The sequence below is a fragment of the Microtus pennsylvanicus genome, chromosome 4 (genome assembly GCF_037038515.1).
Source record: "Microtus pennsylvanicus isolate mMicPen1 chromosome 4, mMicPen1.hap1, whole genome shotgun sequence".
Taxonomy (NCBI): Eukaryota; Metazoa; Chordata; class Mammalia; order Rodentia; family Cricetidae; genus Microtus; species Microtus pennsylvanicus.
The window spans coordinates 33,790,231-33,816,343 of NC_134582.1; the positions used below are offsets into that span (position 1 = coordinate 33,790,231).

The 26,113-nt window shown below is 40.1% G+C and overlaps 1 protein-coding gene across 1 annotated transcript in view; it reads right to left on the reverse strand.

Annotated features, from left to right (window-relative positions):
* The window catches only part of Hsd17b4 (hydroxysteroid 17-beta dehydrogenase 4), a 67,714-nt gene that overhangs the window by 7,210 nt on the left and 34,391 nt on the right, over positions 1 to 26,113 (reverse strand). The window contains exons 12-22 of the mRNA XM_075968679.1: positions 25,018 to 25,118; positions 21,727 to 21,963; positions 17,505 to 17,556; positions 16,123 to 16,194; positions 14,950 to 15,053; positions 13,380 to 13,445; positions 9,935 to 10,004; positions 7,552 to 7,658; positions 6,384 to 6,470; positions 3,299 to 3,385; positions 1,844 to 1,982 (exon numbers count right to left, since the gene is read on the reverse strand). Coding sequence (XP_075824794.1) covers positions 1,844 to 1,982; positions 3,299 to 3,385; positions 6,384 to 6,470; positions 7,552 to 7,658; positions 9,935 to 10,004; positions 13,380 to 13,445; positions 14,950 to 15,053; positions 16,123 to 16,194; positions 17,505 to 17,556; positions 21,727 to 21,963; positions 25,018 to 25,118 — 1,122 coding nt within the window. The remainder of the gene's footprint in view (positions 1 to 1,843; positions 1,983 to 3,298; positions 3,386 to 6,383; positions 6,471 to 7,551; positions 7,659 to 9,934; positions 10,005 to 13,379; positions 13,446 to 14,949; positions 15,054 to 16,122; positions 16,195 to 17,504; positions 17,557 to 21,726; positions 21,964 to 25,017; positions 25,119 to 26,113) is intronic.

A 26,113-nucleotide genomic window follows, 5' to 3' on the forward strand; every position in this document is an offset into this window, starting at 1 on the left:
GCTCCTCTAAAAGGACAGTGATCTCATCTCTCTGAACTGTGAGTCCCACGTGGCTGTCAGCACTTACCAACCTGCACCTGTGCATACTGACATGCGCTATAGCCCTGACAGGAGCTGCCAACAGAGGAACTGCGGTCCTTTCTCAGAGTTAAGCCCAAGGTCAAATAAAAAGAGGAGTATAACTAGGAATAGCCAAAGTACAACAGGTACAATCAGGACAAATAAGAGTCTGTTCCACGGGGACTCACAGACTTCTTTATTGACACTTTCAACACAATCAAAGATCCCCAGAAAAATAAAGGGACAAGGATGGCCTTTATTCAAAGGCGAGGCAAAAAATGGCATAGATCCTTGGGAAGGACTGCCTGTGTCCTGACGTTCAGTGCCAATTTTTAATTTTATGTAATAAAATGACACTAACAACAGTCACTGTTCTTAAACAAAGACAAGTGTGAATTTAGTCCCTAGCTTAAGGATGTACTATGAATACTGCTATTACTAAACACTGCACCCCGAGATATGAAGATGAGGGTAGACTGCTTTCCTTCCAAAAGCCCCGCACTGAGGCACTGAGGCCCTTCTCTGACTTGCTGTATTAACCAGGGGCTTTACCTTTCCCCTTTCAGTGGCAGGAGGAAGGGCATTAGATTTTCTCAGCCCTGCCAGTAGAGGTAACTCTGCCCTCACTCAGTCAGCCCTCCTGTTTCTAACAATAGGTGATGGGCCTTAGAAATAGCAAACTTCAAGGCACACCCTCTGTCTTCATAATCAACACTAACAGTGTCTCAGCTGATATCAGCATTCTCTCTAGAACTAGATTTAATTTTATTTGAAAAAAATTTCCCCACTATACACACACATTCTGCCCAGAAATGTGGTACTACCAGAAAGCGAGAGGAAAACATGGGCATGGTCTGGGACCGTGGGGAGGAATGCGACCCATCAGTGCCTACATTTGCTCAAGGACAAGGATAGCACACGGTAGCACACCTAGCCTATATACTCATTTCTAGTCCCTGTCCCTGTATCCTGTTTCTGGTATACCATGATATGAGCACAGCCGGACTGCTTACCAACAATATAAAACACGCAGTTCTCAGTACTTCAGCATTTAGCAAAACATCTTAAAAACTTATTGTTGGGGGGAAAGAGTAGAGGCAAGATATTCCCTAACGTAGCCTTTAAATATCTACTCTCTAGTGCAACACAGGGCTGGCACAAGGGATGCCTTCTACCATACCAAGAGACCAAAAGAGATTTTCACTGCAGCCAAATACTGTGATTTGCCTCAGTTACACAAAGACTGGAAGGAAAACAAGAACCCCAAACAGTTCACGGTCAGTAGTGGATGGTGGATTCTTATGGAGTCCTAGCCCTCCCTGGGGAACTACTGGCTACTGACAGATGCTGGAAGATGGGGGACTCATAGTCACGTCTTCAGTTACTGGAACTAAGGAGTGCACCCCTCGAATGGATAGGTCCACACCCATGCTCACATGGATAGTGCTGGTTAAAGTCAGTGGGTCACAAAACAAAAAGATACGAATGTAGATGAAGAATTGACAGAAAGAGGAGAGATTAACAGGCTGGGGTGGGTCAGAGTAATTAGAACACACTATATATGTGCATGAAATTGCCAAATAACATTTGTGATTTAAGAGAAAAAGTACATGCCTTTGAATGTCCTGAGACCTATTAGCTCTCATGGAAAACAAAACAAAAAAAAAAAACCTATGTAGGTTAGATTTAAATGCTTTCAAAGGGACTATTATCAACTATAAAATATACTTTACCTCCATTAAAAGTTACCTTAGAATAATATAAAATCAGAAATCTTACTTACTCCACTTGGCTGCAATATTTCCACCTTTCGTGATATGCCACTCAAATACAGCATTTACTTTCTTTACCACCTCACGTCCAATGTCCTTAAGGCGGCGACCTATTTCCCCAAACACGAGAGCACTCTGAAGCTCCTCACCCTGACAAAGAGGAAATAATATTTGAAAACTTCACAAAGAAATGATTACACATACATAAATTAAGAGTGATTTTTTTTTCCAGGTCATAGATAACACAGCTAACCTATTTTCTTCACACTAGGCTTATTTCACACTTTCTTTGTATTATACAACCCAGCATTGTTTGCCCTATCAGAAAAATTCCTTTTCTTTTTCTTGACAGGGTTTTTCTGTGTAACAGCCCTAGCTGTCCTGGAACTAGCTCTGTAGACCAGGCTGGCCTTCAATTCACAGAGATCCACTTGCCTCTGCTTCCCAAGTATTGGGATTAAAGGCACAAGCCACCACCATGTACCATGAAAATTCTATTTTACCATAATTTTAAGATAATATTTTAGTGTCTTAGGTAAAGTGCCTCCTGTAAAACCATGAGGTTATAATTTGAATCCCAAGCAGCCATGTCAAAAGCTGGGTGTGGTAGTGCACGGCCTAACCCCAGCACTGGTCCAGAGGCTAGCTGGGAAGCCAGGCTAGCTACAATGGTGAGCTCCAGGTTCAGTGAGGGACCTTGTCTAAAAATCAAGGGGGAGAAGTAACTAAGGAGGACATCTGATAACAAACTCTGCTGTGTTCCTGCAAGGTGAGTCCACCCAACCACGCCCCACACAAATTAAGGAAGAAAAAAAAAGAGGAAGCAGTGTACCTAGGTCTAATTAACTTCTCAAATAATCAAGTCCTATGGTATTCAGTTTTTGTTTCTAAAATAGTAGTAAATTCTGTGAAGTGTTTAGTTATTTCTGGCCGTAAGGTGTCATAGGCTTTAAGCTTAGATTATTCTCATAAAATGTTAATTTTTGTCATATAATAACATGGTTTATGAAGGAAAAAGATAATGCTTGTGAAAGTTTCAACATTATTAAAGTTAATATTTTGGACACAAAATACAAATATTTTATCAAAAGTCTTAGTATACTAAAATAATATTTTAATAAATAAGACATGATATTGTCTTCAATCTTCATACAAACCTTTAAATCAAGAAAAAAGAATAGGTTACTTAACTTTTCACCTTTTATTCTCCAAATACTTTTCAAAATTTCTCATTAAAACTGAGCTAGACATTCTTAAAGCAGACTATTTTCTCCTAAAGTATCCCAATATTCTGCAAAGATTTTTCAAAGCCTAAGTTATCAAAATATTTTTCATTCCAATCAGTTTTAAATTATGTCATTTCTTCAATAGGCTTCTCATAGCTAAAGGAAGTGGCCTGAAAGTCCCGAAATGGCATTAACTAAGGCTCGCGCAGGGAAGTCTGGGCGCCAGACTTCACAGCCTACCTTAGAAGGTGCCTGAGCTGAGACTCCAGACGAGGGCACAAGATCCACATACGCATTTGAAATGACAATGTCTCCAGTCTCTTGAACCTGAAGAGAAGTGGGGTAGGAAAGAAACACAGTTCACGCTGATAGTTTGCATGTCCATCATGAAATGCTACAGTCATTTTAAGGAAACCTCAGACTTTTCTTTGAAAAAAAAAATAGAAAGCCAAATAAGACAAAAGGTCAATGATGTAAATAATAAAATAATAAACATAAGGATTTTCTGAATTAATACAACTGTTACTAAGCCTGGAAAGAGAGTCAACTGATGACTTTTAAAAGAAAAAAGAAAATAAAAGACACTATGATCAAGTCTCATCTTCCAAAATACAAATCAAAGGAGCTGGAGCGGATGGCTCAGTGGCTAAGAGCACTGTCTTCTTCCTTACTCTTCCTCAGGGCCCCAGTTCAGTTCCCAGAACAGTTGGCTTTCCAGCATCTACATCAGGCAGCTCACAAACATCTACAACTCAAGCTCCCAGAGAGCTGACCCCTCCAACTTCTGGGAGCACCTGCACTCTCGTGCACGTACACATAATTTAAAAACAATAAAACCAAATATTTTTCAAACCGGAATGCTAATTTAATGACCTAGGCTAGAGCCTGAGTGCCGGTATTTTGGAGATTTTCTTTTCCTAAGCCTAAGAATATTTTTAGGGGAGCAAGGGTGAGCAATCAACTGTTGGAAATAGTAGAAGGTATGCCCTAATACCCCATGTGGAGCAAATGTGTTCTGTTAATATAGGTTAAAACTGGCTAGGAAAAGACAATTGTTTGCAAAGTCATAACTCTGGGTCCTATTTCAAGTCAGATGTATACACAGCATAAAGTAAATATCCCAAAAACCTTTTACACTTGACATTAAAGAAACTCTCCTTCCTCATTCTATATTTCAAATCATTCGGGTGACAATTCTTCCATAAGAACAATACAAGCCAGGGGTGTAATGTTAGCACCCAAAAGGCTGAAGCAAGAGAACTTCAAGTTCAAGGATAGCCAAGACTAAGGAAGTATGTTTCTGTACAGGCTGTGTTATAGCCAAACACTGTCTCAAAAGGAAAAAGAAGGATTTACAGTGAAGAGAACAAGTTTCCCAAAGTTAAGGTAGCAAGTGATACAACTTTGATCTTAACTCCCTTGACTACCTCCCTTCTCTCTTGAAAGGAGGGAAAATACCTTTCCCACAATTCGTTCTTTTGAAACTAAATATCCAGTGAAAAACACAGACATGATTAATGAAAAACCAAAATACACTTTAGCAAATTGCTTTCTTGTAAGCACATGAGCATAGAGTTCTGAAACACTTGTTTTAAATGTTTCTTAAAATACACTGGAAAGGAGGGAGTCACGGTAGGAGTCTTCTATGTCCCTGTAATTACTGGGGAAGGAGAAAATACTCTGAAAAGAGAAAGCATGTTTAGAGCCATTTAAAATGGAAGAACACATTACATTTAGGTTATTTCTCAGCTCTTTCAGTTCATAGAAAGTGCCCATGTATTGTTCATGCTAGGATTGTGTGAAAATAAAAGCCTATAATGTTTCATACGGTGCCAGGGTCCTCACATCTTTGAGTTCATACTATTTTGTGTTTGTGTCTTTCTTGCTTTCTTCATGGCTCTAGGGATTGAACCCGGGGCCTAGTGCACAGCAGATAAATGCTCTGTCACTGAGCTACATTCCTAGCTCATTTGTGCACGTTAATTTTCAAGTAAGATTCTGAATTCTAGGGCTGGGGTTATACAGTATTTGCCGAATACGGGCAACACCCTGGGTTCAATCCCCAGACTCCACCACCATTTTATGCAAGACAATAAGAAAACGAGAGAGCTGAAGAACAGGAGGAAAAGGTTTTAAGTGAAATAAGGTTTCAGAGAAATCCAGGGTGTGTGCTGTGTCAGTGGGAGTGAACGATAGAGTTTAAGGTACTACTTGAGCTGGGCTTGGCAATGCATGAAAGTTCTAATGGGGCAGCATGGGCTACAGAATAAGACTGTTTAAATTTTTTAAAAAAAAATCAGAGAGACTGTTTCTAAGGGTAAGGCAAAACTTACACCGGGGTCTTTAATACAGAAGAAATTTGCAAAATAAAACAAATGATTTCCCTAAACCATGAACGTGTCATCAGCATCAGGAAGGCATTAACACTACAGCAGAATTCTGCTAACCTACCAGTTCCTGAGGGGACAAACTACAGCAAAAATAAACCTGGACACTGAAGCTTTGGAGCCATGTGAAGCTGTATTTGTATCCTACTCAAAGACTGCTTATGGGGCCATCAGCAAGTCATTACCAACACCAAGGTTTTCTTAGGAACCTAGACTTTCTTACATTTCAATGCAGAGTTGTTACTGAAAGTTGCTATTGAAGACAACAGTGCTTATAGCATCTCCATAAATAAAAGTGTTACTGCCACTGCTGGAGACTTCAGTCTGTTCTACGCGATACTGAGTGATAGACAGAAAACTATTAGCTGCGCAGCTGTGGCAACAAAGGCTGCTTTGGAAACTGTGAAGAGTGAAACAGTTGAATGTCCTCCTAGTGCTTTTCTGGAGCATCACTGCGTTTCCCTCGAAATCAGTTAAATCAGCAGAGGGACACCTTGATGGGCTTGGCAATTATTAATTAGGCCCAGGCTCTATGAGGCAAAATGTTAATTTTTATACTTTTTGTGTGCTCAAGAGTACATGGTTTCTGTCCAGGGAAAAACTAAAGGCTCCAACCTCACAGTTCTCTAGAACACAAGTAAATATGCCATTAACACAGCAAAAACTTGTCTCGAATGCCTTTGCTGTTAGACCAGGTAAACTGCTGTTCTGGTTCTCTTGAGCCAGGCTGCAAGATCTTTCATTAGTGAGTGAGGGAAAAATTTAAAAGGTACATGAGGAATCTTAGTTTCAACTAAAAGACAGCATTAACTTTAAGAGTACTTCAAGTTTCTTCTCAAAGATTCCTATTACTAACCATAAAAATGCTAACAGAGAACAAAATGACAATGTGTCGTGAAGGGTCACACAGCACATACTTCCAACTCTATGATGTATACCTTGGTTTGAAAATGAATTCTGTTTCCTTCCTTCCACATCTCAGTTTGAAGAGTTTGTCCTGGATACACTGGCTTGGCAAAACGAACCTATTAAAATAAAAGTTTAAGCATTAAAAATGTTTTTACACGAAACTCTTCTACTTGGAAGGGAAATTTCAGAGGTCTACATAAGAGGGAAAAAGTAGAGATTTAAATACATTAAGCTTCATAAACGATATCTGAAATGTAGGAAATTAATAACGAAAGGATGCTGACAATCATGCACATTCCATAATAAGCTAATTTTTTTCTCTCAAAACAAGAAGCAGGGCTGGAACATAGCTCGCTGGTAGAGTGTGTGCTTGCCTGGGTCATCTGACGTCCTAAATTCAGTTCCCAACACTGGGAAAAGGAAAAGAAAAGGCAGCACCAGTAAGCAGCATGTTCTTATGACAAATCAAAAACCACAACCATAATCCTATTAGGTAGTGATACTGGCAGCCACCAGAACAATCTGGAGTTCAATGTAGTACTAATTATTCTGGGAGCTGAAGGCTCAGGTGAGCATACAGAAGAAAATATTTGCATATTTTAGAACAGGATCATTTATGTTACTGTGTAAATCTATACACACATTACTAAACTTAAAAAAACTAATTGTGATTAAATAAAACACATGAAAATCATGAGTGTTATTAAGGTCCAGGCATCAGAACATTTGTCTCCACTCTGGCATGGAGATTAAACTAATAAATAATTTTAAAGCCATTTGACACTGCCCTAGCGTCTTTCAGGTACACATCTTTGACTTAGACAAAACTATTGTAGGCAGAAACAGTTTCCTTTGTTAATAACAAAGTGAGTAAACAGTAAAACCTTGAATTCAGCTTATAAGCACACCTAAACATGAGGTCCCGTCAGAGCTGATGTGTTGTGAGAGATCAAACTCAGCCCCGACATCTTCTGTACAGCAAAGGCAGAGTTTCAAAAGTTTATATGCTGAGGCTGGACAGGGTAGTACACATCTTTAATCCCAGCACCCCAGAGGCAGAAGCAGGTGAAGCTTTGTGAGATAAAGGCCAGCTTGGTCTACAGAGCGAGTTCCAGGACAGCCAGGGCTACACAGAAAAATCCTCTCTCAACTCACTCCTCCCCGCCAAAAAAAAAAAACTATGCAAGAGACATATACCTTAATCGCCTTGAATCTTGACACATCATTATCTGCAAACTGCTGTAGAACATGCCTTGCAGAAAATCCAAAAGTACATAATCCATGTAATATGGGCTTCTCAAAACCTGAGAAAATTTGGAAAACTGTTATACACGAAAAATGCCATATCTAAGTATATATTTAATTCAGCATTTTAATGTCTTTTAAACTGCAATTTTACAATGAATTATATCATATACTAAGAAAAAGAACACGCCAGGAAAGAGGGCATCACCTTTATCACAGCACTACAGAGACAGGGGTAGGCAAAACTCTCTAAATTCAAGGCCAGCCTGGCCTACTTAGCAAGTCCCAAACTAGCCAGTGCTACAGATTGAGACTGTATACTTTAAAAAAAAAAAAGTTTTACCAACAGTACTTCATACGTCATAGGGAAAAATTAAGATATAAATAACAAAAACTATTTTTTGAAAAATTTGGAAACACAAAAAACGTTTTCATTTCATTTATTTGCAAAAAACCACAGTGGGGGACTTCATAAACCTTTTTTTTTATTGTTTTTATTGAGCTATATATTTTTCTCCATTCCCCTTCCTTTCTCTCCCCTCCCCTTCTACCCTCTCCCATGGTCCCCATGCTACCAAATTTTCTCAGGAAACCTTGTCTTTTTCAACTTCCCATGTAGATTAAGTCCATATATGCCTCTCTTAGGATCCTATCTGGTAGCCCTGTCCAGTGGTGAGAGTGGGGTGTTGAAGTCTATTGTTATTATTATTATTATTATGATGATGATGATGATTTAATGTGTGATTTAAGCTTTAGTAGTGTTTCTTTTACATATGAAGGTGTCCTTGTATTTGGGGCATAGATGTTCAGAATTGAGATTTCCTCTTGATGGAGTTTTCCTGTAACTAATATGAAATGTCCTTCTTTGTCTCTTTTGGTTGATTTTAGTTTGAAGTCTATTTTATTAGATATTAGGATAGGTATGCCAGAGGTCCATTTGACTGGAAAAATTTTTCCCAACCCTTTACTCTGAGGCGATGTCTGTTTTTAAGGTTGAGGTATGTTTCTTGTATGCAGCAGAAGGATGGATTGTTTTTGTATCCAATCTGTTAGCCTGTGTCTTTTTATAGGTGAGTTGTGTCTATTTATATTAAGAGATATTAATGACTAATGATTGCTAGCTCCTGTTATTTTAGTTTTCATTGTTAGTGATGTTATTTTGTGTGTTTTTCCTTTCTTTGGGATTTGCTGCTGTGAGATCATCTATTGTCTGTGTTTTTGTGGATGTAGCCAACTTCTTGGGTTGGGGTTTTCCTTCTAGTACTTTGTGTAGGACTGGGTTTGTGGCTAGGTATTAGTTAAACCTGGTTCTGTCATGGACTATCTTGTTTTGTCTGTCTATGGTGATTGAAAGTTTTGCTGGGTATAGTAGTCTGGGCTGCCATTTGTGGTCTCTTAATGTCTATATAACACTTGGCCAAGTCCTTCTGGTTTTCATTGCTTCCATTGAGAAGTCAGGTGTAATTCTAATAGGTCTGCCTTTATATGTTACTTGGCATTTTTCTATCATAGCCCTTAATATTCTTTCCTTATTCTATGTTTAGTGTTTTGATTATTATGTGGCGAGAGGACTTTTTTGGTGATCCATTCCATTTGGTATTCTGTAAGCTTCGTGTACCTTCATATGCATGTCATCTTTAGGTTGGGAAAGTTTTCTTCTATGATTTTGTTGAATATATTTTCTGTGCTTTTTAGTTGGACTTCTTATCCTTCTATCTCCATTATTCTTAGGTTTGGTCTTTTAATGGTGTCCCATATTTCCTGAAAAGTTTGTGTTAAGCTTTTGTTAGATTTAATGTTTTCTTATTTCTTCTATTGTATGTTCAGCACTTAGTATTCTCTCTTCCATTTTGTATTCTGCTGTTTATACTTGCATTTGTGGTTCCTTATCATTTTCTCATAATTTCCATTTCTATAATTCCCTTAGTTTGTGTTTTCTTTATTGTGTCTATTTCAGTTTTCATGTCTTGAATAGTTTCTTTCATCTGCTTGATTGCTTTTTTTTTGGTTTTCTTTAAGGGATTTGTTGGTTTCTTCCAATTTTTTGTTTGCTTTTTTCTCAATTTCTTTGAGGGAATTTTTCATTTCCTCTTTAAGGGCCTCAAACACTCTTCTAAAGTTATTTTTTAGGTCATTTTCTTCTGCTTCATCTGTATTTCAAGCAAAGCACACTCCATTTCCTGAACACTTCATACCTTTCTATAGCCTTTGAATAAATATGAGAACTGTCTTGAAATGCCATTGAAATTAGCAGTCGCAAGCAGCACTTTTTTTAAGTGTACTCTTAGTTAACTGAGCTAAGACTTTTCAGTAACTCACACAATTTACAACTCACCAGCAATGCTAGCAAAGCTAGGGTCAATGTGTAAGGGATTCCAGTCTCCACTGAGGCGGTACAAAGCAGCCTGCAGAGAAAAATTACCACAGTACTCAGTATTTTCTGAAAAAGCATTAAGTGCAGGGCAGGAGGCACAGCCAACTATTGATTAAAATATATAATGTACATAAATCTAGACTGTGATCTAAAAGATAACTATTTTCTACATCTGTAACTTTAAGTTTTAATAAGGTCTTTCACTGTAATCAGTAGAGTGAGGGATAAAGCAGTGAGAAAGAAAAGCAAGAATTACACACACACACACCCATCACCACCTAAGAGGAAACTCACAGAAAGGAAAACCCCACCAAGATAGGTAAAGGGCTAAAATCTCTTAGCCAATCAGAATCTATGCCAACTTTCTTAATGGGTTTTTTCAATTTGAAGTCTGTAACATAGTACTGGGCAGATATATAGCTTCTCACACACTTTCATCTTTCTGGCACACTAAATCCTGAATATCAGCTCGTGTACAAAACCAACCAATAGCTTGCCAGTATGACTCAGTAGCTCAGATGGTCACACTGCTGATTTACATAGGTAAGGCAAGAATAACAGGAAAATGTAGGCAACAGCAGGGAAAGCCGTCATTTTCTGGTATTTAAACTGTGCAGTTTTCAAACTAGAGTGCTCTTCAGAACTGAAGCAGAGATTCACAGGGCAGCTGGGTATTTAATGCATCTTTACAGTAGCTTGTTACACTCTATGTCTGACCGGACTCAGCATCTTTTCCTTATCAAGTCTGGTTTTGAGAAAAATTTCACTTCTCTGTGGCTCAGTATTTTTTACTGTAGTTATGTTCTTCTAAATACAAGATTTTTATGTGTTAGAAAAGAAATGGTTATTTTTTTCAAAAGCCGTACACAAACAGTAAACACCAGGAAACTATGCACCATCCAGTACTGTGTATACAAAGAAAAAGAACATCTCAGGCCCACAAAGGGAAGTCGTCAGACACGAGCCACATAATAGACTTTGGTTCCAGAGGGACCTGGATTCACATCCATTCCTATCATTGCTAAACAAGTTTCTCTACCAAGATAAGCCTCAAGCTAAGAGGACTCACTTTCAAAGAAGAACTGGAGAAATTAAATGAGATAAAACTCATGGGTATTGCCTCAGCGAACATTAGCAATTTCTAAATCTTTTTACAAGACTTTAGCAACAGTGTAAGTGAACAAAGTCTCTTGTTAGCACTTGATTAGAGCCCTGTCTACAGAGGACAAAGTGTGTGTGCCTGCGGAGACAATCCCCAGAAAAGCGCGCATGGCTGCGGATGCAAACCCCAGAAAAGTGTGCATGTCTACATGCAAGTCCCAGAAAGCATCTCTTTTGGGGAAGCAAAGACAAAAAAATATCCCCCAAGAGCTGCCTAGTGAATGAAAAGCACCAAGGGGGAATCTGAGGCCCTGTGAGACACAGAAAGCTAAACATCTTTCCAAATAAAACATCTCCCTACAGTACTCCCTACAGCCATCCATTAAGGAGGCGGCAGACAGCACTTTGCTATGGAGAAAGGATGCCACAGCTCCAAATTAGCAATCTTGGAAGCCAAGCCATCAGCCTTATGAAGGCCGTGCACAATGGTGAACAGATTGTGTAGCTTTACAGGACTGCATCTCAGGGTGGTTCACTGCTGCTGATAGTTTTCGCTCTCAGTATGCTGGATCTTCCTGTCTTTCTCCCAACTACTCTCTACCTAGCCTTTCAGTTCTTGCCCTCGTTTTAATTTTTTTTTCTTGGATTTATTTATTTTTATGTGTGTGAGAGCTTGGCCTACATGTATGTCTGTGTACCACATGCATGCCTAGTGCTCAGAGAGGCCAGAAGAAAGTACGAGGTCCCCTGGTACTGGAGTTACAGAAGGTTGTGAGCTGCCATGTAGGTGTTGGGAAGTGACCCAGAGTCCTCTGAAAAAGCAGCCAGTGCTCTTAACTCCTGAGCCATCTCTCCAGCCCCCTTCATTTGCTATTCCATTGCTTTTTCTTCCTCAGTTTAACTTATTACTAAGTTGCATTTGTTTTTAATTGTCTTTCATCTCCCATGTGCCCTTAACAGCAGGGCATCTCTACATCCCTCTGCATCCCTTTCTCCACTCCCACAGGGGGTGGGGTGAATCACGTGTACTTTCTCTCTCACACTGTGTGTCACTTCTGCCCGTCCAGTCTCTAGCCTAGTCGTGAGTCTGCACTTGGCTATTTCAATCCTCCTGTCAGTGTTCCTCAGGCCCAGCTAGTTAGATGAAGTTCCTCCTTCATGTGGAATGTTCTTTTACAAGGACGGGTGGTTGATACAAACTTTTATTTCTCAAGAATGGTGCTCCATTTCTCCCCTGCTCTGGGGGAATCTGATGCCATCTATCTTCCTCTGCAGGATACTTCACCATTGCCTTTCAGTCCCTCAAGGTCATTTTTATCTTTAAAGTTCAAAGATTTTACCAGAAACCCTCTCAGTGCTACTTACTGAAAATTAGCATTTCCTGGTCAATGTAAGGGACCCAGACAATCCCATGAAGCATTTGTGATTATTTTCAGTGTTCAGCCCTGTAAAGGAATTGTCTAAATCTAAAAGGGACATCAAGAAGACCTGGTTTTGAGGTCATATCTGCTTTCAATTTAGCACAGTAGGGATTTTAATAAGGAATTATCTTTTAATGGAAAGTACGACCTACTCAGTAACAACTGAAATCCCAACAGTGCAGTTAGTGCTAGACTGTATCTGGTGAAACCACAGCTTGTTTCTCGTCCTCCACAGTTACAACGCCTGGTGTTGAGAGCTGTCACTGCTTGGCCTTTTTACATCACTGCATGAAAATCTTGATTCTTCATGAAACACTTGTTTTACTTGTTATGGTCAAGCGAGCTAGCAGTGAAGAAACTGTGCTGTGGACATTTAAACAGCATAGCTGAGAAGTGGCATCTGTAGGGCTAAGACGGTACAGTTGTGCTTGCTTGCTGACTAGAAAGTTACTACTATACAAAACCCAGCACAATTTATGCTCTAATGCACAATTTTTCCATTTTTGGAAAGATCTGCTCATACACATTGTCCTCCATTAACCACCAATGTAAATGTGACTTTGGCCTTCACATACCCTGACCCACACCCTGCCTCTGCCTCTCTGTGCTCCGCTAGGCTTCCCCACATCTTCCCTGACAGCCTGAACGCCCACATCTCTGAGGAGGGAGCATCCATACCCCAATCACGTTTCTGCCAAGTCAATCATTACTGGCAAACCTTTCTGCCTATCACTCAAAGGAGTGCCCTTCTCCAAGAACTTAGCAAAGTCTGGTGTCTCATATTCCCTTGCTTGGAATAAGATGCCCAAGTTAACTCCAGAAGTATAGTGTGTTCACAATGTCAACAGAGCAGTTTCATCAGCCAGGTGATCAGCACTTCTCACCTGATTCAATGAGGTGGTGTCTCTCAGGACCGCATCAGGAGGTCGTCTCGGTACAGCCACAGCTGCCTGAAATCAAAATAAACGCATGTCAACTTAAATATATATGATTCTCTAACAAAACTAACATCACATAAACAACCAAGTGTCAACATAATAAACTCTGAAAACTAGATTAAAGATTTTTTAATATTTTATGTCAAGAGAAAAACTACAATTAAAATTTCATACCTCCTAGCTTTTTATAAATTACAGTTTCCCTAAAATGACTCTTTTCAATATAAGAAACATTATCAGACCTATTCTCAGGCCACAGGGGACAAAAGACAGTTTTTCCTATGTAAAAAGGAATTAAACAATTTACATATTTTAGTTTGTCATGTTAACAAAATAATGCATTTTTATCAACTTTTTAAATTTTGATTTTTATTATTAATTACATGGGTACACAGGAATGCAAGTGTGTATGGGGATCAGAGACATCAGATTCCGCTATATTGGAACTACATTGTATTATATTCAAACAACCACATCAATTTTTTATTTATTTATTTATATAGAAATAAAATATCACCAGGGAAGTGGCTCAAGCCTTTAATGCCAACATTCAGGAAGCAGAAGCAGGCAGATCTCTGTGAGTTCGAGGCCAGCCCGTCTACAGAGCAAGTTCCAGGACAACCAAGGCTACACAGAGAAACACTGTCTTGAAAAACAAAGAAAAGAAAAAGAAAGGGAGAGAGGGAGGGAAGAAATATCAACTGTGCCACAATTACACAATATTTTACAAGAAAGTCAACTTTTCTAATTATGGAGCCGGTGATTTTTACTATGAAATATTAAGCTTAAATATCATCAAATTTGTTCCACAAATCCCAAAACCACAATCCTAAAAGGCCATGAGTAAAAGGGCTACTTCTATAGTAAGAAGTTGCTGCTACTCAAAAGAGATTTTTAACTTATTTTTAAGTGGTTGGGGGAGAGAAAGGGAGAAGGGAGGGGGGAGAGAAAAGCTGCTATAGAAAGACTCATTCAGAGCCTATTAAGTCAGCCTTAGAGGAGAGTGAAGAAAGCTGAGCCCAGTGGCTCACTCCTACCGCCCTGGCACCCCAGGAAGCTGAGGCAGGAGGACTGCTACCAGTTTAAAGCAATCTGCTCTGCTTCATCTGACAAAAAAGCAAAAACAAAAAGGGTGTGGGGCTGGAGAGAGAGCTCAGCAGATGGAGTTTATACTACTCTTGCAGGGGACTCAAGTTCAGTTCCCAGAAGTCACCAGCAGTCTGATGTCTCTGCTTTCCCCAGACACCTGCATATACCCACACACAAACACATGATTAAAAATGGAAAGACGACAGTGGTCACTAGATAAGAAAGGGGTAGTGGGAAGGAATGCAGCAGCCTGAACCAGCCAGTGCGGACCAGGGCAGCAGGACAGCGGAAGGTCAAGCAGCATATATCGAGAACAGGTTCCAGGACATGCCAATGCTGTTTTCTGACTTACATTTTGAACACAGATACTGAGTTGCTATATGCCGCATAAAAATGTACAAATATTATACCCCCAAAAAATTCTTACTTTGAGTTTTTCTGATGTCCGTTTTCCACCAAAGCCCCCAGAGCCAACAACAAAGATTGAGAACTGATTATAACATATGAGCTCCTTCCCAGAATAAGAATGGACTAAAAAAGAAGAAAAAGGAAAAAAAGAAGTAGTTAATGAAGATAGGCTTAACACTTCCTTTAATAGCTAAAAGAATAAAACACGGCCAGTTCAAAGGTCAGCACCTACAGTGAGCATGGGGTTTGCCAAGTTGTACTGCAGTTTTCTCATCTCCAGTCTCTGGCGGCAGAGAGAGCTGCCCAGCTTCCTCTGTGAACCATGGGCTTATCGCTTAAATCGCCCAACTACCACCTAGATCTCAAGCTTTATCTGCCACTAATATTTCAAACAATTCCTCGAGAAAATCCAAGCTACCACACTCCAACCCTGAAATACTGTCAAAGCACTGAGAAAGAACATGGGTCTTAAGGAGACAGGGCAAGAATGAGGCTGTAGGATGGCTCCGGGGGTGCCATCATGCTGGTTCTGTTAACCACTCTATCCCTAGGGTGCCCAATACAAAGGAGGTTCCTCCTGCCTCAGCCAACTGAGTGCTGAGATCATTATTCGTGGCTTTCCATGCATTTTTACCTAAGATATTTCAACTTCCAATGTGTTTACTGGGGTGCAACCCCATGGTAAGTCAGGGAGCACTGGCACGGCCCCCAGGATTTCTCTCAGAAACAACACATCAGGCAGAGCTGGCAGTTCTACTCAGATAAAATGTAGTCACAGTGTTTACGTCATGAGTTCAACAGCCTTACATGCAGCCTAGAAACCCAACCGCAGTCTACACTAATTGAGTTCCAAACAGCTAACACTGAAAAGAGCATCAATAGCCCAGCCCAGCTGCGTCAACCCTACTGCAGGAGGTGTAACTCTCCCTGTGACGTGAACAGGAACACACTTCTCACTTCTGTGCTTAGTTGCGTTGTTTCAACCCAGTGACATGTTCCACCTGCCATAGCTTCAGCTCCAATCTACTCCGCCTCCTCCCTTATTTTTCTTAAAAACCCTATGAAAATGCTCACTTTGATCTCTTACACATTATAAAATGAACACAAACTGAATCGATCTCTGTGGTGAAGTGTGCTACCTGCAAAGCCTATCACTCTAATGATATTATTATAACAATTATAGATGAGTTACCGTCCATAACAATCACTATGCCCGATCCTTTATCCAGGATGTCAGCAACAACTGCTTCACATTTTAATTCTCCTAAAATGAAAGATAAATAATTACATGATAAATAATTAAGACATGAAAGGAATTCACCACAGTTTCCACTTACTTCAGCAAAGCTTAAAAAATTATGGTTTTAAATATTTTCCCCTAACTTTACACTAAAAAAGTATAATTGTTTATACAAAACATAAAATACAGAACATATAAATCACTAAACTTAATAATTACTAAATTTCTGATGTAAAATTGTGAGACGTTAATATTTCTGATGTAATTTTTTAATAATCATTTCCAATGACAGTGACACCTCTTGCAAGGTCCAACTGGCCTCTCAATCCTGGGTAAGCACAACTCCACTTCCTCCATTCCTTCGCAAATCTCTATGGCTTTTGTGAAACACTACCTAAATTTTCTTCTCCGAACTTTTTTTTTTTTTTGAGTCCTCATTTAACTGGTTAAACTCAGCGGGTAACAAAACAAAAGGAAACACAAAAGATAAAAACCAACGTGGGGGGGGGGGGACACAAGACTTGTGGAAAGAAGCAGATGGACATGGTGGAAGGAGGAGGGAGTGAGGGTTACCAGGAAGTATTGTTTACAAGTGTGAAACTGCCAAGGAAAAAAGTCAGTTATTTGAGACCTGCTTTTCTCTTTCCTCCACAACTGGACTCACACCCAGCCCCGACCACACCACTTGAACCCACAGGCACCAAATCCATGTTAATCCTTGAATGTACAGAGACAGGTACATTTTTAACTTCAAGGTTATCTTCTGCTAAGGAAAAAACTGAAGGTCACCCTGGGACATGACAGGCCTTATCTCAAAAAAGGATGGATAGATGGACAGAGGGGACAAACAGACGGATGGATGGGAGGAACAGATGGACAGATGGAACAAACACACGGTTGGACAGATAGACATACAGATAAGCTTTGGTGAATATCCAAAGTATTACCGAGAAAAGAAAAAAGTTATTAGATAGGTTTAGTTTTCTTCTCTTCCAAGGGAATAGGGAAAAATTACAAAAGCTACATCTTTCAACATTGTTTGTTTATGCAAATTAATCTTAAAATAAACAACCACAGGAACCATAACTGATACACAGTCATAATGGTACATATGTCACTACAGACAAACTGATAGTACTAAGTAATTTTACTGTTAGTGGAAGACAATTAGAGATCAGTATAACTACTGGTTAACTTTATCTACTCTCAGGTTACATGGATGCTTCTGACATCTTGTTGGATTGGGCTATGCTAGTTTAAGACAATAGATTGGCTTGGGAGGTTAATCGGAAAATTAAAGCATAGTATTAGGCAATTAGTTCACATAAACTCACCTGATCGAGGAAGCGGTTTATACAACTCCAAGTATTGCTCCCCATGAAGAACCTACGTTACAACAAATGCAATCTTATTAGCCAACTTTCTTGTACCAGTGTCTACCCGTGGGTACTGCTAAGCACAATGACATTTTACTATCCACACACCACGTCAGTATTCGTCCTGTGTCATCTATATCAGTAAGGTGTTTACTTCTTAATCATGCAATGTAGAAATAATTAGTATGACAGCATAAAGACAAACAGATCTTTTGGAGGAGAAAAGATAAATCTGTGTCCTTCAAATCCAGGGATCCTTACTGGCTCTACTGATTTACCAATGGAGCCACTCAGTCAGGCTCTGTGCCAAGGACTTATAATAATGCCTAGATCATACTGGGTATTCAGTAAGTATCCACTCAGTAAAAATGAACCAGTGAGCCTGGGCTGGTAGCTTCAAGTCACACAAACCAAGCAGAGATGACTCAACTAAAACATGAAGATAAACCTTACAAGCATATCCAAAGGCAAAATCAGCAACATTCTCTCTGTGTGTCTCAGAGTACAACCACGCACACTGCAAGGAAAAAGCAATGTGAGCTCAGCACAGCAGAGCATCATATGCAAGTAAACCTGAGTGGAGTTTCCACATCCAAGTGCCTGCACCACTACAGCAGGACCGCTCTCCAGGCTTCCCATATCCTAGTTCCTGCACCACCACCAGCAGGACAGCTCTCCAGGCTTCCCACATCCAAGCGCCTGCACTACAGCAGGACAGCTCTCCAGGCTTCCCACATCCAAGCGCCTGCACCTACTAGAGCAGGACCGCTCTCCAGGCTTCCCATATCCTAGTTCCTGCACCACTACAGCAGGACCGCTCTCCAGGCTTCCCACATCCAAGTGCCTGCACCACTACAGCAGGACAGCTCTCCAGGCTTCCCACATCCAAGTGCCTGCACCACTACAGCAGGACCGCTCTCCAGGCTTCCCACATCCAAGTGCCTGCACCTACTACAGCAGGACAGCTCTCCAGGCTTCCCACATCCAAGCGCCTGCACCTACTACAGCAGGACAGCTCTCCAGGCTTCCCATATCCTAGTGCCTGCACCACTACAGCAGGACAGCTCTCCAGGCTTCCCACATCCAAGTGCCTGCACCACTACAGCAGGACAGCTCTCCAGGCTTCCCACATCCTAGTTCCTGCACCTACTACAGCAGGACAGCTCTCCAGGCTTCCCACATCCTAGTTCCTGCACCACTACAGCAGGACCGCTCTCCAGGCTTCCCACATCCAAGCGCCTGCACCTACTACAGCAGGACCGCTCTCCAGGCTTCCCACATCCTAATGCCTGCACCACCACCAGCAGGACAGCTCTCCAGGCTTCCCCCAAACACAGAAGGAAGAGAGTGGAGCTGGAGTGAGTGCCTTCCTCACTGTGCCACGCTGCCGTGAAATCCAAAGCTAGGAAAGCTGAGAAGCAGACTTCCAGATGGCTGTCATAGAAGGTGAACATCTTACCTGATTTAGCACATAACATGGGACAGCAATTAAGAAAGCAAAGTGACAAGCACAGGTTTCTGGTCTTTCATCTAATGTAATCAAACATTCTAAGAAATAAGCTACCATTACTCCAACAGGAAAGTCATCAGCAACGGACTCATCAGTTCCAGAAACCTGTTCATAGCTCTGATTCAGTAACTATTGCTAGAGTCAGCTCGCACCTACATAAGGAACTAAAACAGTCCCTAGGTCAAGTTGATTTTAAATTATTTCTTCCTTCTTGAAATACTTTCTTCTGTCTTCTTTAGTGTCATGTTGCTAAGGTCATGGGCCATCCTATCCAATTTTTTGCGCTAGTTTTTCCACATCTCTTCAACCTCTAAATACTTCGGAGGTCCTAAACCCAGGTGTCTTCTCTACTTAAATTCACAGCTTAGGTGACTTTAGCTAATCCCACACTTTTAAACATCGCCTAAATGTGGTAGATCCTTATTAGATCTTCCCTTACCACTCTAGATACAATCAACTACACCTTCTTCATCTTCACTTAAATAAGTACCAGACAGGTCAAGCTTGTTCAAAACAAACTGCTGACCATCCTCCCTTAAAACAAGTACGTAAAGACTGGAGAGATGGCTCATCAGCAAAGTGCTTGCTATGGAAGCACGAGGGCTGGAGTGTACCCAGAGCCCAGGGAGAGGACCCAGATGTGGTAGTGAATGATTGTAATCACAATGCTGGGAGGGTGAACACAGGCGGATCCCAGGGCTTGCTGCCAGCCATCCTAGCTAAATCTGCAAACTCCAGAACAATGAGACCCTGTGATGTGGGATTCCGCTCTGTATGCTGTGAATACCATTGGTTAATAAAGAAACTGGCTTGGCCTGAGAGAGTAGAACAGAGCTAGGTGGGGAAAACTAAACTGAATGCTGGGAGAAGGAAGGCAGAGTCAGAGAAGCCATGTAGCCCCTCTGGAGACAAATGCTGGGAACATTAACTGGTAAGCCACAGCCACATGGCAATACACAGAGTACTAGAAATGGGTTAAATTAATATGTAAGAGCTAGCCAAAAAGAAGCTAGAGCTAATGGGCCAAGCAGTGGTTTAATTAATACAGTTTCTTTGTGGGTATTTCGATTCTGGGTAGCCGGGAAGAACAAGCAGCCTCCTTACAACAATCCTGTCTCAAAAAAAAAAAAAAGGTAGACAGCACTGAGAAATGGCACCTTGTGCTGACCTACGGCCTCTGTGTGCCCATACACATGGTATCAAGATGCACATGTACACACCATAAAAACGGTGTGTGTGCAAAACTATGAATGACAGAACATGCCTATAATTCTAGCACTCAGAGGGCTGAGACAGGAAGATTTCAAGTTTAAGCTCAGAACAGGGCTATATATCAAAACTGTCTCAAACCATGCAGGAGAAGGTATACAACTTATATGACTATATATTATGATATATTCTATGATATGCAAATACTATATATATTAGTCATATACTAATAATTATACATACATCTGAACATAATTATATCTACAAGATTAATGTTGTTTGAAAAAAAACACCTTCTACCTCACATTTTTTTGTCCTTTTATTTGGAGCTTTTGCTTAGATTACTAAAATCAATTCTTTAATGGTTTCTCAGCTTCTCCACTCGCCTCTCATACCCTTCTCCACACAAGAAGATTAAGTCAGAAAGTGGTGCACATCGCTCCTCAGTTTAAAGGATTACAAGCTGCTTCCCCTGCTCATCGAGAACACCAGCTGAAGGGAAGCTAGACATTCATGCCCACCCCTAGCCATGGAGCTATTGGCAATTGCTAGCTGCTGGGAATAGGGGAGACAGTTTTCTCCAAGAGCATGGCCCTGGTAGATTAACCAGGCTTCAATTGAAGACCACACAGCCAACAATATGTAGCCAGCACAAATCAATCTTGTTAGGCTTTTAAAAAGACACAAAGTTGTGTGGATAAAGACTGGGAAGGGCTGGGGTTGGAGGAATGAATATGACCAAAACGCACTGTATTAAACTCACAAAGAACTAAGAAAAAGATTAAAAATTAAAAATCTTATGGGACAAAAATTAGTATAAACTAAAATCTTTATAATTGCTACAAGGTTTTCTTCTCATAACAGCCTCAAATAGACCCTCTCTGCACTCTACAGTTAAGACTGACGTCTTGCTGTTCCAAAACAAGTCAAGGACATGCTGTCCTGGGGCCTGTCTATGCTAGAGATCCTTCCCCAGGTAATTAGTGGATGTTCTCCTTCATCACTGTTGTGAGGTGAAATCTGCCTATCCACTCTATGGATGAAGAAGCCAAAGCCGAGAGCAGCTACTTACAATTACAGTAGTAAGTAAATGGCAGAGAGAGGATTAACATTATTCCAGGATTGCAGGTCTATATATAAGTATTTTCTTCTTAGCATTTTAAATTAACTCTCCCCTCTTTTATTTATGAAAAGAAAAATCAAAAGATATACTAAATCATTAATCCTAAGCCAACCACCAAAGTCAGTTTATATAACCTTTATATATATATATATGTGTGTGTGTGTGTGTGTGTGTGTGTGTGTGTGTGCACGTGTGTGTATGTGTGTGTATGTATGTATTCATATTATATATAAATTGCATGGATGTAATGTTTAATAATATAGTATGAGATATTTATCAGTAACATTTAAAGAAACAGTTTAAAAAAAAGCCAATTAAAAGTTTCTTAGTAGGCATACCTTTGAAAACTCGATTGACAGCCCAGGAATCTCTGCTAGCCCTCCATTCATCATGGACTTCTGAGCAATAATAACACCAAAGGTGGGCAAACAGGAGAAGTCAGCACTTCCTTCATACACAAACTTCAAATCCTCCGGATTCTTGACAGAAGCTCCTACACCAAGGGCATACATAATACTCTCCAGTTCCGAATATGAAGAGGAGAATGAAGGAAGCTTATGGCCAATAGCAGCAGCCTAAGAGAAAAACAGGAAAACTATTGCCCTCCACATTAGCATCCATGGCCCCGACTTCAAATCGTAACTATAAGGTAGCAATACTCTCAGGCTCAAAATCAGATTTCTAACTAAAAACCACAGCTTCCTGGGTCACAAAATACCAGGGCAATCTGTAATAAATGATTTCTTTCTCGTCTACTACACTTCTTTTTTTCCTTCTAATGAAAATAGATCTTTTTTCCTCACATAATATACCCTGATTAGTTTTCTCTCCCTCTATTCCTCCCAGTTCCTCCCACCTCCCCTCATCTGATCCACCCCTTATGTCTCTTGTTAGAAAAGTGGCTTCTATAAAATAATAATAAAGTAAAATATAACATGATAAAATAAAACAAAAACTAACACATGAACTAGGACAAAACAACAGAAGGAAAAGCCCAAGAAACAGACAGAGACACACTTATTCACACACTCAGGAATCCCATAAAAACACTAACATGGAAGTCATAATATCTATGTGAAAGACCTATAGGCTAAAAAAGAGAATTACATATACATATATATAATAAAAATTAGCTTTCTTATATTAGTTTTCCATATAATAAAAATAAAACTTTATATGTATATATTACATAAATTATACATATATTCATATATATGTGTGTGTGTGTGTGTGTATATATATCCATATCCCCTGGCCTGACATTACATCCACCAAACAGTAAACTGACAAATATCCCAGAGAGAGAGCTAGAACCCTCCTCATATTCTGTCCCTAACACAATGAAGCATCTGGCCGGGTCAGGGGGTCAATATTTTGTAATACAGTTTATCAATGCTTTCCCTTAAAAGATCTTGCCTAGTGGACCAAATGAAAAAATGGAAAAGAACCATCAAAATAAAAATTCTTTCGCAAAAAATTATAAAAATTATGACTTTAAAAGGGTTACTAATGTCCAAGAAAAAAGACACTTGTCAAACTGAAGGAAAACAGCAAAAAGAAAGTTATATTTTAATGTTCAGCTTGTATGTGTTCATTCTATCTACATTTAGGGCATAGTTTACAATAAGCCACTTATTTATTTTTTCAATTAATGTCTTAAAGAATAATTTTGTTAAGAAGTTTTGGAATTATTGAACACTAGATCCCAAGTCGTGGCTGACTGACAGGAGCACCACACATGAACATCTTTCATCAGCAGTCGAGGGAACGGCTTTCTCTCTCTTCCATCCACTATCTCCCTGGGTTGCTTTTCAAATAGCAAGAAGGATGTCGGCTAGTGATGTGGGATGTCCTTATGTATATGTGTTGTTTTTATTGGCTAATGAATAAAGCTGTTTTGGCAATGGCTCAGCAATGTAAAGTCAGGCAGGAAATTAGAACAGAGATATAGAGAGAGAGTAGATGGAGTCAGAAAGATGCCATGTAGCTGCCTAAGAAGCAAGAGGTAACAAACCACGACGCTTGTGGTAAAATATAAAATAATAATGGAAGCCGGGCGGTGGTGGCGCACGCCTTTAATCCCAGCACTTGGAAGGCAGAGGCAGGCAGATCTCTGTGAATTCGAGATCAGCCTGGTCTACAAGAGCTAGTTCTAGGACAGGCTCCAAAACCACAGAGAAATCCTGTCTCGAAAAAAGCAAAGAAAAATAATAATAATAATAATGGAAATGGGCTAATTTAAGATGTAAGAACTAGCTAGAAATACATCTAAGCTACTGGCTAAGCAGTGTTGTAATTAATATAGTTACTGTGTGATTATTCAGGCCTGGGTGGCCAGGAAACGAAAAGAGCAGTCTCCTGCTACAAAGTGGCACCATCGTCATACAACTATACCCACATAAAAACTGAGAAATCTTGGGAAAGAATTCTAGACACAAAAGAACAGAGTTAAGCACAGCTTCTTGGTAGCCACATTTTTTCAGACAGGCTCTGTTTGCTGGCCAAAGCAGAGGTGCTGCTTCTTTAAGAAAAGGCTTCCTGGCTCATGCTGGTGGCACAAACAGCTTTCCAAAGGCTCTGGATCTACAAGGAGGTACTGCTATAAAACACTTATATGGGGTCAGTGAGCAACGTGGTACTAGTTACTTAATGGCAATATAGACCTGCTGCATCCCTGGCTTTGGGGCAGTGAGAAAGACTTGCAGAAGCAGTGAACACACCTCTGCCATGTTGGACTGGACAAAGTAAGCAGGCAGGGCCACAGAGTTGGTCCTATCCACATGCTTAGCATCAAAAAAAAGTGTTCCTGGTCAGAAAATGATTACAGACACACAGTAAAGACAGACTCATATGAATAAGACTGCTGAATGAGTCACATTGTTGAATAAACGTACATAGGCTTGGGAGAGAAAAGAAAGACTATACACAGTTCTAAAAAATAGATTAAAAAATAAAACAAAGTTTTTAAGGAGACAGCAAAAGTAATATAAACACTGGTCAAGCAGTGTTGTAATTAATATAGTTTCTGTGTGATTATTTGAGTCTGGGAAGCTGGAACATGAAAGAGCAGTCTCCTACAACAAACTAGTTAACACATCAACTGAGCAACTAACTTAATTCATCTCAACCCCAAAGAAAGACTATCAAAAATTACATGAAAACTATACTCCTGAAAACAAAGAAAAGCTTCCAGCTCCTATACTTATCACATAGAAATACCCAGGACAGAAGCTGAGCTGATACCTTCTACTCTCCTATCCCAGCTCATACACCAAGAAGAGCTTTGGGAAACAATATCCAAATCCCTTCCTCTCCTCTCAAGACAGACTTCCATCAAAGCAAAAAGCATGGTCAAGCCCAGAAAAATCTCAGAGGAAAGGTGGAAAAGATGAAAAGAGTTATCTGGACAGCTTCAGAACTGACTTCAAACCACATGCTCATGTGGTCACCATGAATTCCCTATGTGTTAAACTTAAGTCTTATTCCAAACAATAATAAATGGTTCCTGAGAACACACAACTGATTTTCTCCATGACAAATGACAGAGTGGCCATCTCCAAAAGAAAGGCTAAAAGGAGGAAGGGGGAGGATGAGTCTGTAGGTAGGCTTCAGGCATTTCCCCTACTTACAAATCCTGATGTGGCTGCAGATACCGCATGACTTGTGTGGTTTTGGGAGACTCCTTCTGAATCTACTTTATGTAAAACTTCAAGTATGCCACTCGTTGATTCTACAATAAAAAAGATAAGAAAAGATAGAATTTTGCTGTAAAATCTGAATAAAGAAAACTGCAATATGCAAGAAAGCACCCACAATACCCTTCCACGGATGATCCCATTCCAGTGGATGGCCCCACACCCGTGATACTGAACTAAATGGGTTACTAAAACAACAACAACAAAAAAAAGAGGATATGAAATGAGAGCACAGAAGGTGGATATGGGAGCAGTTAGAGGATGGTGTGGGGTGTGTATAATCAAAACACATTGTACACATATATGAACTTTTCAAAGAATTAATTTAAGATACGTTTTTAAAAGGACTCCACATGAACATGCAGTTAGTAAGTCATACATCTGAAACAAAAGCAGGAAGAAGAGTTACATTAGATGTTCGCACAGTAGGTCAGCTAACAGAAGAATATCTGGGACTACCCTGCTGAGCATTTGGGGTCTGAATTTTTCTAAAGAAGTCCTAAAATTAGGTATAGGTGACAAAAGGAGGCGGGGGTGGGAGAAAGAGAGAATAGCAAAGACGATGAGCTGAACCAATGCCACTCCTATAACTAAAGAAGAGAGCTAAGCCTAAGCAAAAGAACCAGAACTTCCAGGGCAACAGAGAAAACTGCATCAGATTATGAACATGTGGCCAAAGGCTGGAGAGATGGCTCTGAGGATAAGAGTGCATACTGCTTTTACAGAGGACCTGAGTTCAGTTCCCAGCACCCACATGAGGAGTTCACAACCTAGAACGCCAGCTCCATGACATCTGATGCCCTCTTCTCAGCTCTAAAGGCACCTGCACTAATGTACACACACACACACACACACACACACTTAAAAATATATGTAAAAATTAAAGAGAGCATATGGCAAGAAAATGGAAGACTCCAAAGCCAACCACCATCTGGGAAGAAAGTACATGAAGCACAAATAAGTACACACCCACAGCCATCCATCTACCAGAAACACACCAACCAAACACACAGGACTAAGAAGCACTGAA